Genomic DNA, 15051 nt, shown 5'->3' with positions numbered 1-15051 from the left:
TTTTAAGACACAACACTTCCTAAAAGCAAAGAATCATGCTTTTCAATGAAAAAAAGTCACCACACCTCCCACCAAAACACATACTAGTGGTGGAATCTAGTGGCATACATACTTTAGGTAATATTGGACTTAGATATTTTCAAGATTTTTTTATTTAAAATCAAAAGAAACAACTAATACTTTTAATATAAAATATAATGATCCATGTTGAGTGCATTTACCTTAAATAACAAGAGTGAATAACAAAACATATTTTGACATAATTTTAAAACAACAAGGATGAGTTGTAAAGGCTTGGAACATGATATTAAACATGGCTTAACATAAATATAATATCTTGTAGATCAATTCAAAATCCTTACTACTTGCATGTTGTAGAGTGTACCTGCAATAATGGAGGTTCAGAAGGCAATCGTAACTCACATGACGCACATGCCAATTATAATAGTCTCAGTTATACTTAGATTTCTAAATATTGTTTTCCTTGTGTTATGTTACGAAATAATTATTTAAGGGTGCTAACTTACCAAAACTCTATCCTGGCTAGATTCAGTTTGTCATGTTCCTTGGAAAAATGCAAAGGAACCGTGCTTCCTTTGGTGTGGGATCGTGGAATTATTGAAGATACCAAAGTTTCCAAAGTTTTAAATAAGTTTGGAACATGAGAGCTTTGTGATCAGATGCAGACCAAAGTCCCTTTGGAGTGTTAAAACTGTTGATCTAAGCTACCTCTTCTGTTATCCTCTGAAATCTTCTTCCTCTTAAATATTACACGCAGAAATAAATATGGAGGAGATTCGCCGGGCTGCTGGAGCTTCTGACAAACATCTGCCCGAAAATAACACGGAACTGGCCAGAAAAGACTTCAGATGCCAAGGATAACAACGGAGACGGGAAAATTAGCGTGCGTGAATGCGTAGACTATCTGAATGAAAAAAAAGCCACAGATTTCATTCATCAGAGCATCTTCAGCGCATATTTTAAAACTTGTTGGATAGAACACACGGTGACTTTTGGATAAAATACATGTGTCGCAATAGAAGTCAGATTCGTGCAAGTTTAAAAACAGACTTGGAAATAGTCGCCTTAGGTAAGAAAATAATGGATGTCCTCGTCTACGATGCCACAACCATATAAGATGTATATTATGTGCCCTACTAATGTTGATGTCATCCATGTATATTATCCAGCCGCCCCGGTTTGTTTTCTCTGTTTTTTCATTTGCTAGTTAGTCATGGGTGTGAGCCATAGAGATGCTGTAGGGGAACAATCCTCTTCTTTCCCTGCCTGTAGCACGTCGAGGGAAAGAAAAAAGATATACAGTGCAACTCAAAAGTATATTGTTTTGAGCTTTTTTTAATAAATAGTGAATAAAACGGTGTTGTTTTAAAGTTCATTTATCCTTTCATACTAGGATTCACTTGTAAGTTTTGTTGAATAAAGTTTTTATACCCTGATTCTAAAATGTCCAAGCATTAACTATTATGGGTTAATCTATTTACTGATGGGATCTAGTGGCACAAATACTTTAAACAATATTGAACTTGAATATTTTTAAGATTTATTTTTTATTTAAAATCAAAAGAAACACTAATACTTTTAATATACAATGTAATGATCCATGTTGAGTCTATTGACTCTAAATAGCAAGAGTAAATAGCAAAACACATTTTGAAATGATTTTAAAACAACAAGGATGAGCTGTAAAGCTTGGAACAAAATACCAAACATGGCTAAACATAAATATAATATATTAAAGGTCAATTCAAAATCCTCAAGATCTGGACCTTAATTTAGATTTTATTTATTTTAAGTTAATTTATGATATTGACTTAGTTATATTTGGATGACTAACATATTGATTTATAGCTTAGTTATATGCTCCTTTTGTAAATTATATTTTGATATTGGAAAACTAATTACTTGTAATTGTGTGAATTGCAATTTTTTTGAAAAAGAGAGTTGATGACATAATAAACTATCCCAGGTTACCTCATTCAGAGAAGTTGAAAATACATTATACTACACGGGAGTCATGGATTGTATTTGCAATAATAGAGGTTCAGATGGCATTCGTCTGATGCACAAGAAAGCTATAATACTCTCAACTATAGTAATAGCTGGGTGTGCATGGACTCTGATACGGGAGTCGTGTTTCATGTGTTGTGTGAGAAAGTTAAATTATTGAAGATACCAAAGTTTCCACACCCAGCTTGACTTCACTTCTTTAATATTTCTTCGCCGTGTGGTCTCTTTAATAGCTACTGTTTTCTTTTGTTGTCCATAGAGAAGGGTCGAGGAGAAATAAATAATTCGTGGGTACGGTCGAATAAAAGAAAAGATCTTGTCTCCAAAAACAAATTTGTGGTGGCCTCTCATAGTAGTAGCTGGGTTTGCATGGGCTTTGAGTGGCGGCTTCAGCTTGAAAAGAAGAAGAGCGTATGGCTGGTGGCTATTATGAGGAAAGGAGACATAAGGTTGTAAGGGTTAGAGTTAATATGGTAGTACGAGAATAAAAATGAATTGTATGTTATACTTCTTCGGTGTCGAGATACGATGTTTGCATAAAATTTAAATTTATTTTATTTCAAATTAAATTTTTATTATATTTTTAGATTATTTCAATTTGTTGGTATGAAACATATTTATTACAATAAAAAAAAATTATCTTGATTTATTTTGAAGTACAAAAACAATTCAAAAAATAACTGATTATACACTACCATGCGCGGCCCTTAATGACTCTGATACGGGAATGGTGTTTGACGTGTTGTGTGAGAGAGTAATCATTGAAGATACCAAAGGACCCATGAACACCAGCAAAGTTTTAAATAAGTTTGGAACATGAGAGCTTTGTGATCAGATGCAGACCAAAGTCCCTTTGGAGTGTTAAAATTGTTGATCTAAGCTACCTTTTCCGTTATCCTCTTAAATATTACACGCATAAATAGATATGGAGGAGATTCGCCGGGCTGCTGGAGCTTATTACAAACATCTGCCCGAAAATAACAAGGAACAGGCCAGAAAGGCTTTCAATGCCATGGATAAGAACGGAGACCGGAAAATTAGCGCACGTGAATACGTGCACTATCTCAATGAAAAAAAAGCCACAGATTTCACTCATCAGAGCATCTTCAGCGCATATTTTAAAACTTGCTGGATCGGCGACTTTTGGATAAAATACGTCAAGTAAGAAAATAAGTCTAAAATGCCACAACCATATCTAGCTTTCTATGTTGCCACTAAGATGTATGTTGTGTGCCCTCCTCATGTTGATGTCATCCATGTATATTATCCAGCCGCCCGCAAGGCTTGTCTTTTCTGTTTTTTCATTTGCTAGTTAGTCATGGGTGCATGCGAGTCTTGTCGATTTTTGGGTCTCTAGCCAGAAGAGAGAGAGAGAGAGAGAGGGAGAGATGCTGCAGAGGAACAATCTTCTTCTTCCTCTGCCTGGAGCACGTTCAAGGAAAGAAGAAAATATACAATGCCACTCAAAATTGCAATCGTTTTGAGTTCTTTTTTAAACAAAGTCAACAGTGAATGAAACAATATTGTTTGGAAAAAAACGAGTCATTTTATTTACAAGAAAATGGTGTCAAAAAGTATCTATTTTCAAATTAATTCTTATTTTTCAATTTGTTCAATCAAGTTATTAATTAAAATTTTGATTTTAAAAATCAATTTAATTGTATCTCAGTTAAATTTAAATATCAACCCTGAAGTGACTGCCTTTTTTATTCTTCGTTGATTTTGAATTTATACCTTTTGACCCTTATTAATCAACAAACTTTCAATTTCTTTACTTTAGCTCTTGTTTTAGTCAATTTCAACCCTTATATTCATATGCATTTTCCACTTTAGTCTTTGTTTTTTGATTTTTTTAATCAAATCCCTAATTGCTCATTAAACATCAATATTTATGCAACTAAACCCTTGAATTGATCAAAATAACTCCTAAAAATTATAATTTGCCTCCAAGCTTTAATTTCTTTCAATTAAAACTTAAATTGACTTAAAAATTATTTTTTCTTACTTTCAAACCCTTCAAAATTTTAATTAAACCTTCAATAAAATTTAATTGAGTCCTTAAACATTTGATTTCGGACTTTTCATCCTTAAATTGAATTTTCTTTGTCAATAGAACCTTCATCAATTAAAAATATACTATCAAATTTCAATTTTTATATTTTCAAACTTTCTCAACCATTCTTTAACTATTTTTTAGACACCTCGATGTTCTTTTTTCGCTAATATATATTTTTAAGTTTTTTCCTTCTAATATTTTCTTTTTTCTTTTTTTATTTTTTTTGGTATAAGATCTAAAAATAGATAATAACAATGACCCATGACTATTATTAGTTTATAAAGCCATGTCAGTGAATAATTTGATAGGCTTATGTTAGGTTCATTAAACCTAGTCCAAATCTTAAGAGGAGATATCGCTAAACAATTTGTTTATGCAACAGTGGTCTATGAATAATGCCTTATTCAAGTTCATTTATCCTATACTACTAGGATTCACTCATAAGTTTTGTTGAATAAAGGTTTTGTACCATGATCCTAAAATATCCAAGCATTAATCACTATGGGTTAATATATTTAGTGGTGGCCGAATCTAGTGGCACAAATACTTTAAATAATATTAAATTTAAATATTTTTAAGACTTATTTAAGACTTATTTTTTATTTAAAATTAAAAAAAAATAATATTTTTAATATACAGTGTACTGATCCATGTTGAGTCTATTGACCCTAAATACCAAGAGTAAATAGCAAAACACATTTTGAAATGATTTTAAAACAACAAGGATGGTTTGTAAAGGTTTGAACATGATACCGAATATGGCTACACATAAATATTTATGTAGGTCAATTCAAAATCCACAAGATTTGGAGCTTAATTTAGATTTTATTTTATTTTAAATTAATTTTTGATATTAACTTAGCTATATTTGGATGACTAACATATTGATTTATAGCTAGTTATATGCTTTTTTTGTAAATTGTATTTTGATGTTGGAAAACTTAATTGTATGAATTGCAATTTTTTAAAAAAAAAGAGTTGATGACATAATAAACTATCACAGGATACCTCAATTAGAGAAGTTGAAAATACATTATACAACACGCAATTTGCAATTGACATCTATAATTAGCAAGTCATAGACTGTATTTGCAATAATACTCTCAACTATAGTAGTAGCTGGGTGTGCATGTGTTAGAGAATAATATAAATTATATCATAAAGTTTTACCTAACAGCTTAAATTTTTAGGTGAGATGGTTTTTTGATATGATATCAGAGCCTTAATAACCAAACGATCACGAGTTCGAATCTTATCATCCCTATTTATTTCATAAAAATTAAGCACAAGATAATGTGGGCCTATATAAATTTCAAGCTTAAAGAGCTTTCACTTGAAGGGGTGTGTTAGAAAATAATATAAATTATATCCTAAAATCTCACTTAACAATTTAAACTTTTAGGTAAGATGATTCTTTGAATACGGGAGCCGTGTATCATGTGTCGTGTGAGAAAGTTAAATTATTGAAGTTACCAAAGGTCCCATGACGTGTGAGAAAGTTAAATTATTGAAGATACCAAATGTACAACAGCAAAACAGAATGATAATCCACACCCAAATTCACTTCAATTCTTTAATAGTTCTTTATTGTGTGGTCACTTGCCAGTACTATAAATCACTGTCGAACATGAGAGCTTTGTGATCAGATGAAGACCAAAGTCCCTTTGGAGTGTTAAAATTGTGATCTAAGCTACCTCTTCCGTTATCCTCTTAAATCTTCTTCCTCTTAAATATTACACGCATAAATAGATATGGAGGAGATTCGCCGGGCTGCTGGAGCTTATTACAAACATCTGCCCGAAAATAAAAAGGAACAGGCCAGAAAGACTTTCAATGCCATGGATAAGAACGGAGACGGGAAAATTAGCGTACGTGAATACGTGGACTATCTCAATGAAAATAAAGCCACAGATTTCACTCATCAGAGCATCTTTAGCGCGCTGGACAAGGACAGCAATGGAAGCTTGGATTTTGATGAAGCAACCGTCTTGTACTACATCATGCAGAGTGGAAGGGCTATAATTTGCCAGTCTTGTAAGACGTTCTTGGCAGGTGCATACTTCAGCTGCTCTGAATGTTTCTTCAATGATTCAGTTAGCACCTATGAAATTTGTTGTGAATGTTATGGTGATAAAAAGTTCACACACCACGATGGTGCCATCTTCTGCGATAACTATACTTTACTTTGTCAAAGCAGGAGCGCGACACAAGCGGCCCCCACAAAGGTAATAAATTTTAGGAACTAAAACAATAAGATATTTTTACTATACATTTGCCAAAATTCACTAATAACTCATTGTTCATGGAGCATTACGTTTGGAGCTTCCTTCAAGATTCTGAATTTGGATCTAGTTAGGATCTTTTGAGCTGAACGCTATGCATGACATGGCTTTTGAGATAGGACAGCTATTGATTACTACTCAATCAAAGGTTAATCAATGATTTCTTTTCTCTTGTAGAGCTTTACAAGCTCGCTAGGTTTTGTTTTATTATTATATTTCTTCTCTGCTTTACATTTGAATTCCCATTCTTCGTATTGATTGAACTTCTTTAATTCTCTGGATGAAGAGATTAATTATATTTTCAGGACTGGCTTCAAAATAACTAGTGGAATCCTCATGTTTTCATTATTACAAACATTATCTCCATCTAATTGATAAATAAATACTATATTAAGTATAAAAACATGTTTGCTTATAAAATATGAACTCAACCTCTAATATATTTGCATATTTTCTTTTATTTCAGAAGCAAACCATGGTGCTTAACGTCGTTAAAAAGGGACTGCAAGTTGCAGGCATAACTAGTAGTGATGTTGGAGGCATAACTGGTATTGGTGATGGTGAATCAAGATCTAACTGTAGCATTATGTGAAAGAAACCAATGATGCATTTTATCACCAGTCACATGCATCCAATCGTACAATAAATATCTCCGATGAGCTAAGAGGAAATGACTGAAAATTTACTGGAAACTCTTCAAGTGGGCTCGGATCCAGTAGAGAATAAACTCAAGTTACTTTGTATTGCTGTGTGTCTTTTCTGTGGCAATAATTGTATTCTCATGCATTCGATCTCCATAGTCTCATGTGTACTTTTGGAGGGCATTGAGAACTTGTTTAATCTTAAGCTGCTTTTGTGTAAAATCATGTAGTTAATGAAGCTTTTCTAGTAAAATCACTGAGCACCGTCACAAGTGATTCCATTGCAAGCAAGATTAGCTCATGTATGTTGGTGGGAGAAACCATTTATGGTGGCTTTGAAACACTCGGAGGAGATAAAACACATTGTTTTTCAACTGTTTTATTTCAAAAACAATAAACTTACAACATAAACAAAAGCTTACAATACACACCCTCTCTTTCTCTCTTTCTCTCTAGTGTTTCTCTCAAATCTCTCCACACATAATTACATAAGCTTAATTGCCTATTTATACACGAATTCAAAACAAGAAAATTCAACCTTCAAGTGTGAAGGCGGCTGTTGCCGACTATGTGAAAGCGGCTGGCGACCGGTGGCTGGCAGCTGGATGGTTGGGTGGTGACAGCTGGTGGTTGCCTTCCTTGACCTTCTAGATTAAGTTTACTTTAACAAATCTCCCCCTTAAACTCAATCAAAGGATGTCATTCCAAGCATGAATTTCAATCTGATAAATACTTCTCTCTTCAATGGCTTGATAAAAATATCTGCAACTTGATCATTTGTCTTGCAGGATATCAGCTCGACTTCTTTGTTCTTTATATGCTCTCGGATAAAATGATGATGTATATCAATGTGTTTACTTCTTTCATGATACACCGGGTTCTTTGCCAATGCAATCGTTGATCGATTATCGATATAAATCTCTATAGGATTTTCTTGAGGAAATCCCAAAAACTTCAGCAAATTCCTTAACCATATTAAATGACATACAACTGAGTTGGCAGCAACATACTCAACTTCACAACTTGATAACATGACAATCGATTGCTTCTTGAATGACCATTTGAAAGATGTATCTCCCATGAAAAAGACAAACCCTGTTGTGTTTTTCCTTTCATCCAGATCTCTACCCCAATCACTATCCGATTAGCCAGTAAGATTGAAATTTGTACTTAAGGTATAAAACATACCTTCATTTATTGTACCTTTGATGTAGCGAAGAATTTTTTTGGCTGCATTCAAATGAAACTGGTCTGGCTTCTCCATATATCTGCTGATAAGTCCGACTCTGTAGAGTATATCCGGTCTGGTACATGTCAAGTACCTTAAGCTTCCTACTAAGCTTTTGAAGTAAGTTGGATCAACATTTCCAACTTTACTCTTCTTCAATTCCACTCCATTCTCAACTGGAGTTGATACAAGATTGCAGCTTTCCATCTTGAACCTTTCAAGAATATCTTTGGCATAACCGCTTTGGGATACAAAAATCCCTTCTTCTTTCTGCACCACTTCTAACCAAGAAAATGTGCCATCAAACCAATATTTGTCATTTCAAACTCATGTACCATGCTTTTCTTGAAGTCTTCAAACATGGTAGTATTGTTGCTGGTAAAGATCAAGTCATCAACATATAAACACACAAATAATATGCTGCCATCTGTTTAAAGATCAAGTCATCAACATATAGACACACAAATAATATGCTGCCATTTGTTTCTTTCTTCACATAAATTGCGTGTTCATATGGACATTTTTCAAATCCATTATCTTGAAAATACCTGTCAATTCTGGTATTCCAAGCACGCGGAGCTTGCTTCAAACCATAGAGAGCTTTCTTCAACTTGTATACTTTGCGTTCATTTTCAGCATCAATGTATCCAAGTAGTTGTTCAACATAGATCTCTTCTTTAATAGCTTCATTGAATATAGGAAATCTATGTACCGGACTTTGTGGCTCATCTTCTGGTACTATCGGACCTTCTGCAAGTACTGTTGGTACTTCTTCATCTTCAAGGATCAAATCAGTGCTGATCCATTTAACAGCTTCTTGGTCATCATTCCATTGCCAAGTTTTATCTTCTACAAAGATAACATCTCTACTCATAATTACCTTCTTGGTGATGGGATTATACAATTTGTATCCCATCCTTCTCTCACCGTATCCGATAAAGATGCATTTCTCGCTTTTATCGTCAAGTTTGGTCCTTTTTGCATCTGGGATCTTTGCATATGCCACACAACCAAAGACTCGAAGATGAGTAACATTTGGTTTATGACCACTCCATGCTTCTTGTGAAGTGACAACTTGCAAACTTCTGGTTGGGCAGCGATTCAGTAGATACACTACACATGATACAGCTTCAACCCAGTATTGTTTGGGCAGCTTCTTTGCTTTGAGTACACTTCTTGCCATGTCAAGAATCCTTTGATTCTTTCTCTCAGCTACACCATTCAGTTGTGGTGTATAAGCTGGTGTTATTTGATGTCTAATGCCTTGTTGTGTACAAAAGGCTTCAAAATCATTTGTTGTATATTCTCCACCTTGATCAGATCTTACGGTTCTGATCTTATAGCCACTTTGCTTCTCAACAATTGCTTTAAAATCTTTAAAACAATTGAACACTTCTGACTTCCTCTTTAAAAAATATACCCATGTCTTTCTACTAAAATCATCAATGAAAGTGAGGAAGTACCTATTTTGTCCATTTGACATAGGCTTTATAGGACCACACACATTTGTGTGCACTAACTCCAGTGGCTTCTTTGCTTTCTAGTTAACTTCTTTGACAAAACTGGATATGTGATGTTTGCTGAGGACACAACTCTCACAGACTTCTTCTGGATGATCAATGTGGGGCATACCTTTGACCATCTTCTTGCTTGCTAGCATCTTTAGACTTGTGAAATTCAGATGTCCAAGCCTCAGGTGCCAAAGCCATTCTTCACTGTTGGTGATGGCACTCAAACACTTTGCTGCATCATATTGGATGTTTAAAGGAAACATCCTATTCTTGGACATTTTCACATAGGCAATTAATCTCTCATTATAGTCTGTAAGTGTCAGATGACAATTCTTCATGTAAAGTGTATAGCCTCTCTCCAAAAGTTGACCTATGCTCACCAAGTTCTGCTTTATGGCTGGGATATAGTAGACATCGGTGATGTAGCTATGATCGTCATTCTTCAACTTAATTGGGATGTTGCCTTTACCTTTAAATGGAACTTTTGAGGTATCTCTAAAGGTGACAAAACCTTGTATGGTCTCATCTAGATCACCAAATAAATCTCGTTGGCCACACATGTGATTGCTGGCTCCAGAATCAAGATAAATATATTCTTTTGATTCTTGTCAAGTCCTTGTTGGACAAATAATGCAGCTGGTCCTCTGTTGTTGGCATCCTCCTCTACATAGTTGGCATGCTCAAGTACCTCTAATGAAGCTTTCCTTTGACATTCAGTGCTATAATGCCCAAATTGATTGCAATTATAACACTAAATATTTCTTTTATCACGGTTATTGTAACCGCCTCCTCTTCCTCTAGGAGTGAATGCTTGTTATCCTCGACCTCTTTTGGTGGTGTTTCTACCACTTCTTCCTCTAAAACCTGTATTCCAAGAACTTCTGCCTTGAAATCATTGAAATCTCCTCGTGTTTGTTGACTTCTTCCTCGAGTGGTGTATCCACTTGTTGAAGTCTCCCCTTGTTCATATCTGTCTTTGAGAGACAATTTTGCTTGTAAGGCATGCTCAATTGCCTTATCTCCATTTCTTTTTACAATTTTCTACTCATGAGTTTGCAAAGAACTCATAAGTTCATCTACTGTTAACTTATCCACTTCTTTGGACTCTTCAATAGCAACAACAACAAAATCATATTTTGGATCTAGGGATCTCAAAATTTTCTCAGTAATTTGAGCATCTGAAAGGGCTTCTCCATTACTTCTCATCTGATTGACTATCACCATAATTCTTATGTGATAATCAGAAATGGATTCTGAGGACTTCATTTGTAATAATTCAAATTCACCTCGCAAATATTGGAGACAAATCTTCTTAATTCTGTCAGCACCTTTGTATTTTTGTTGGAGAGCCTCCCATATTTCTTTTGATGTTTCTGCGGAATCAATGATTTCAAATGTCGCTTCATCAAGACCTTGATAAATGATGGTCTTTGCTTTGTTGTCTTTCTTTCTATTGGCTTTGAGGACTTGCTTTAGTGCCTCTGGTATAGCATCTTCTGATTCTTTAGACTCTGGTTCGTCATAACCATATTGCACAATGTCTATACACTCTTGTGAACCAAGAAATGCCTTCAATTTGATGCACCAACTATCATAGTTGTCTTTGGTTAGTTTTGGGATGAGTGTTAATGCATTTTCTATAGTCATTTTGCTCTTTAAATGACTATATCACCTTTTAGGAGTTGAATTTGGCAAAACTGACATCGTAGATGGATCCGGAATGGTCCAAATAGTAGGGAATCGGTCTTACTTTGTAGAAAATGGGTCAGAAATGGGGTGAACCGGTCCAAAAACCAATTCGGGCGGTTCTCTAGGTTGAACGGGGAATATTCTAGGGAATATTCTTTTTGGCTTGGCTTCGAAAAATGGCTCGTGGCTTGGCTCTCGGCTCGACTTGGCAGCTCGGTTTAGGTGGCTCGGCGCGGCTCAAATATGGCGCGGGTGTGGCTCAGTTGTCTTCTTCCTCGGGGCGCGTGGGCTACAGTACTGAAACTTCAGATGGAGAGTGTGGGCCACCTCGTGCTCTGATTAATCTGATTTTTTCACCGTTAAGTTCGTATTGATGAGCTCTACACTTTGGAATGATCAAAACTTGTTTTTGACAACTTTGAAAATTCAGATATATCCCAAAAATACCTCTGTTTTCTGACGAACGAGGCTCTGATACTAATTATTGGTGGGAGAAACCAATTGTGGTGGCTTTGAAACACTCGGAGGGGATAAAACACATTGTTTTATTTCAAGAACAACAAGCTTACAACATAAACAAAAGCTTACAATGCACACCCTCTCTTTCTCTCTTTCTCTCTAGTGTTTCTCTCAAATCTCTCCACACATAATTGCATAAGTTTAACTGCCAATTTATACATGAATTCAAAACAAAAAAATTCAACCTTCAAGTGTGAAGGCGGCTGTTGCCGACTTTGTGAAAGCGGCTGGCGGCTGGATAGTTGGGCGGTGACAGCTAGTGATTGCCTTCCTTGACCTTCTAGATTAAGTTTACTTCAACAATGTACACATGGCTACTGGATGAAGCGAGGCATTATTGTGGTATATTTTAAAATTACGTTTGATTTGAAAAAACATTAAATCTATATTTTTTATGTTTTTTAATAATTTTTATTTTTTGATGTTAAAAAAATTAAAAAAAATCATTTTAATATATTATAATTATTTTTGAAAATCACCTTATATCACAACATCAAACACTCATTTTTGCCACAAGAGAATACAATCTCTTTAACAGTAACAAAATATTAATTTTACACAACGAAATTTAATTGAAAATTGAAGGAGCACCTAAGCAACTATATATTAATTTTATACAACGAAATTTAATGCTTGTGTGGGTTAATGACCACGGTTTTAAAAGATGAGTTCGTCGGCATAGGTAAGAGACTGGATCCGGTCCATGACTCATGAATTAAGCGAGTTGACGAGTGAACCGATCAAAAGTAGAACAATGAAGAGTTCCTCTGGGCATAGCACCCCTATTTTTTTATTATGTCGTTTGAATTCCTACTGTTCTACTAACAAATAATGAATAATAGTTATATGATCTCTCCGTAAAACAATCGTTTTATGTAAATTCAATGTTTAAAGCTGCTGCTAATTCTACCATCTTAAATGCCATGCTAATCTTGGACTAAAAGTGCTCGATTATTAGTTGGGTGTGGAAACAAATCCTTAGGTTGAGATTAATTTTTTTTTAGTGGTGATTTAGGAGTAGAAGAAATCCTTGATTGGTTAGCTGAATATCATCCATTTTATAAGCATAGAAGAGTTTCATATTCGAGGATGATAAAAACTATATAATTTAAATTAAAGCATGCATGAAACTTGATCTGGAGAGATAGGCTGTTAAGACTAGGGAGTAGATGAAGCAGTTGTTGAGGGGTAGAATTTTTCCCCCTTGATTATGATCAGAAGACATATTCCTTAAGTATTATAGGTGTTTCTAAGATTCTCTGCATGAATATACAGTGGAATGTTTTCTCTTAGCCGAGTGAAATAATTTGCATGAAACTTGTTACACCTGGACGTTCGCAGGAGCCAAAATACACATATTAGGAAAAGTTGGAGTCTCGACTAGTAGTTGTTGTTACTCAATTTTGGACCCCACATGCTAGAGATGGTGTATACCCATTTTGAACCAAGTGTAGGAGTATAGCTCATGTTTGCTAGAAAATTGACAAAAGCGGAGGAGAAAGAAAGATTTTTTTCGAACCCTATTTCAGTCATCTCCTGCTCTCTTTATCCTTCTCCACTACTACCGAAATTGTCAGGATTCTTAAGCTAATTAGGATTCTTTATAATGCTAAATTCATTCCTCTTTTACATGGGCTATAAGGTTGAAATAAATCCCTTAAAAGTGGCACTAGAAAACCTAGTTCTACTACTGTCGCAATTTTTTTTGTTCCAACTTAGACCCTGATTCTGACTTGGGTTCGTGCAATGTCTGACTATCCCAACTATATTCTATCACTCATGACATGTTGAAGAATGGACCTACACCTTGATTGGGTCCTAGGGCTCATTGTTCTTATGGTAGGCTCTCAGTCGAGGATGCTTGGCATTGTCAATTTCTTGAATTTAGATCGGGAGACCCTTTTTGACCAACCAGATTGTGGCCTGATTCTGTCATGTAAAACAATTATATCTCACCTTGACTCCCCTTGAAAGCCATATTCCTGAATGCATAGATGAATTTGGGCTTTCGAATCGATGGATTTCGATATCAGAAGCTCAAGCTCTGCATGTTTAAATATCTGACGTGAAAATAGAGAATTCTGCCGCGAGCAGGATTCTGACCCAAGTTTTGCACCAAAAAAAATTCTACTGCCATCATGATTTTTCTGGTTCATTCTTAGGGTACTCCCAGTCATATCGGGATGCTTGGCATTTGTCAGTTTTTGAATCAGATCAGGAGACCCTTTTTGACCGACGAGATCGCAGCCCGATTCTGTCCTATAAAATGATTATATCTCACTTTAAATCCCTATCAAAGTTGTAATCCTACATGCATAGATGGATTTTGGTTTTTGAATCACTCGATTTCAATATCAGAAGCTCAAGCTCTACACGTTTAAATATCTGACGTGAAAATAGAGAATTCTGCCACGAGCAGGATTTTGACCCAAGTTTTGCACCGAAAAAAAAATTCTGGTGCCATCATGATTTTTTCTGGTTCATTCTTAGGGAACTCCCAGTCATATCGGGATGCTTGATATTTGTCAGTTTTTGAATCAGATCAGGAGACCCTTTTTGACCGACGAGATCGCGGCCTGATTCTGTCCTATAAAATGATTATATCTCGCCTTAAATCCCTATCAAAGTTGTAATCCTACACGCATAGATGAATTTTGGTTTTTGAATCGCTTAATTTCGTTATCGGAAGCTCAAGATATTCCTATTTGAATATCTAATGTGACGGCAGAAATTTTGTCGCGGGAAGGATATAGCCCAAGTTCGCGGGACTGATTTGAAGGATTTTTTCTGTACCCAGGACTGAATCGAAAAGTGTTAAAATGAGGGATTTAATTGAAGAAGGATATGGAAAGCTGGAGAGGGGGCCTGGATCATCATAAATGGAAGGATTTTTACCACACCAAATAAGGAAAATAAGACTTTGCAGCTGCACCCTCCATCTGATTTCTTTCCCTTTTTCTCTCCTGTTTTCCTTTCTCATCGCGTCTGATTGTTGGAGCTGAAAACCACGTTTTTGTTGCCTCATTTCAAAGGGAGCAGCTGGCCCTATGGAAGGAAAGAAAAGAGCCACACCATCCTCCAAAACAGGAAAGAAATC

At 35.3% G+C, this 15051-nt stretch overlaps 1 protein-coding gene across 3 annotated transcripts; it reads left to right on the top strand.

The window, feature by feature from the left end:
• Positions 1-826: 826 nt before the first annotated feature.
• Positions 827-7263, top strand: LOC105116248 (uncharacterized). Of its 3 annotated transcripts, XM_011013498.1 has the most exons (3): positions 827-852; positions 5902-6304; positions 6828-7263. In XM_011013498.1, exons 2-3 carry the CDS (start codon positions 5923-5925, stop codon positions 6956-6958), a joined length of 513 nt encoding a protein of 170 aa, XP_011011800.1. In that variant the 5' UTR covers positions 827-852; positions 5902-5922; the 3' UTR covers positions 6959-7263. The 3 variants fall into 3 exon arrangements, with proteins under 3 accessions (XP_011011800.1, XP_011011799.1, XP_011011798.1); XM_011013497.1 differs by lacking the exon at positions 827-852 and having other exon boundaries at positions 5579-6305; positions 6829-7263; XM_011013496.1 differs by lacking the exon at positions 827-852 and having other exon boundaries at positions 5579-6309; positions 6833-7263.
• Positions 7264-15051: the final 7788 nt, after the last annotated feature.

This window comes from Populus euphratica, unplaced genomic scaffold (genome assembly GCF_000495115.2).
Source record: "Populus euphratica unplaced genomic scaffold, PopEup_1.0 scaffold878.1, whole genome shotgun sequence".
NCBI lineage: Eukaryota > Viridiplantae > Streptophyta > Magnoliopsida > Malpighiales > Salicaceae > Populus > Populus euphratica.
The sequence above is the reverse complement of the archived record's forward strand: the minus strand, read 5'-3'. Positions and strand labels throughout refer to the sequence as shown.

Excerpts from the sequence above, each read along its gene's own strand:
- LOC105116248 (XM_011013497.1), top strand. The coding sequence starts at position 5,836 with ATGGAGGAGATTCGCCGGGCTGCTGGAGCTTATTACAAACATCTGCCC. Across the intron at positions 6,306-6,828 it reads GCGACACAAGCGGCCCCCAC|TCAGAAGCAAACCATGGTGC; the intron begins AAAGGTAATAAA and ends TTTTCTTTTATT.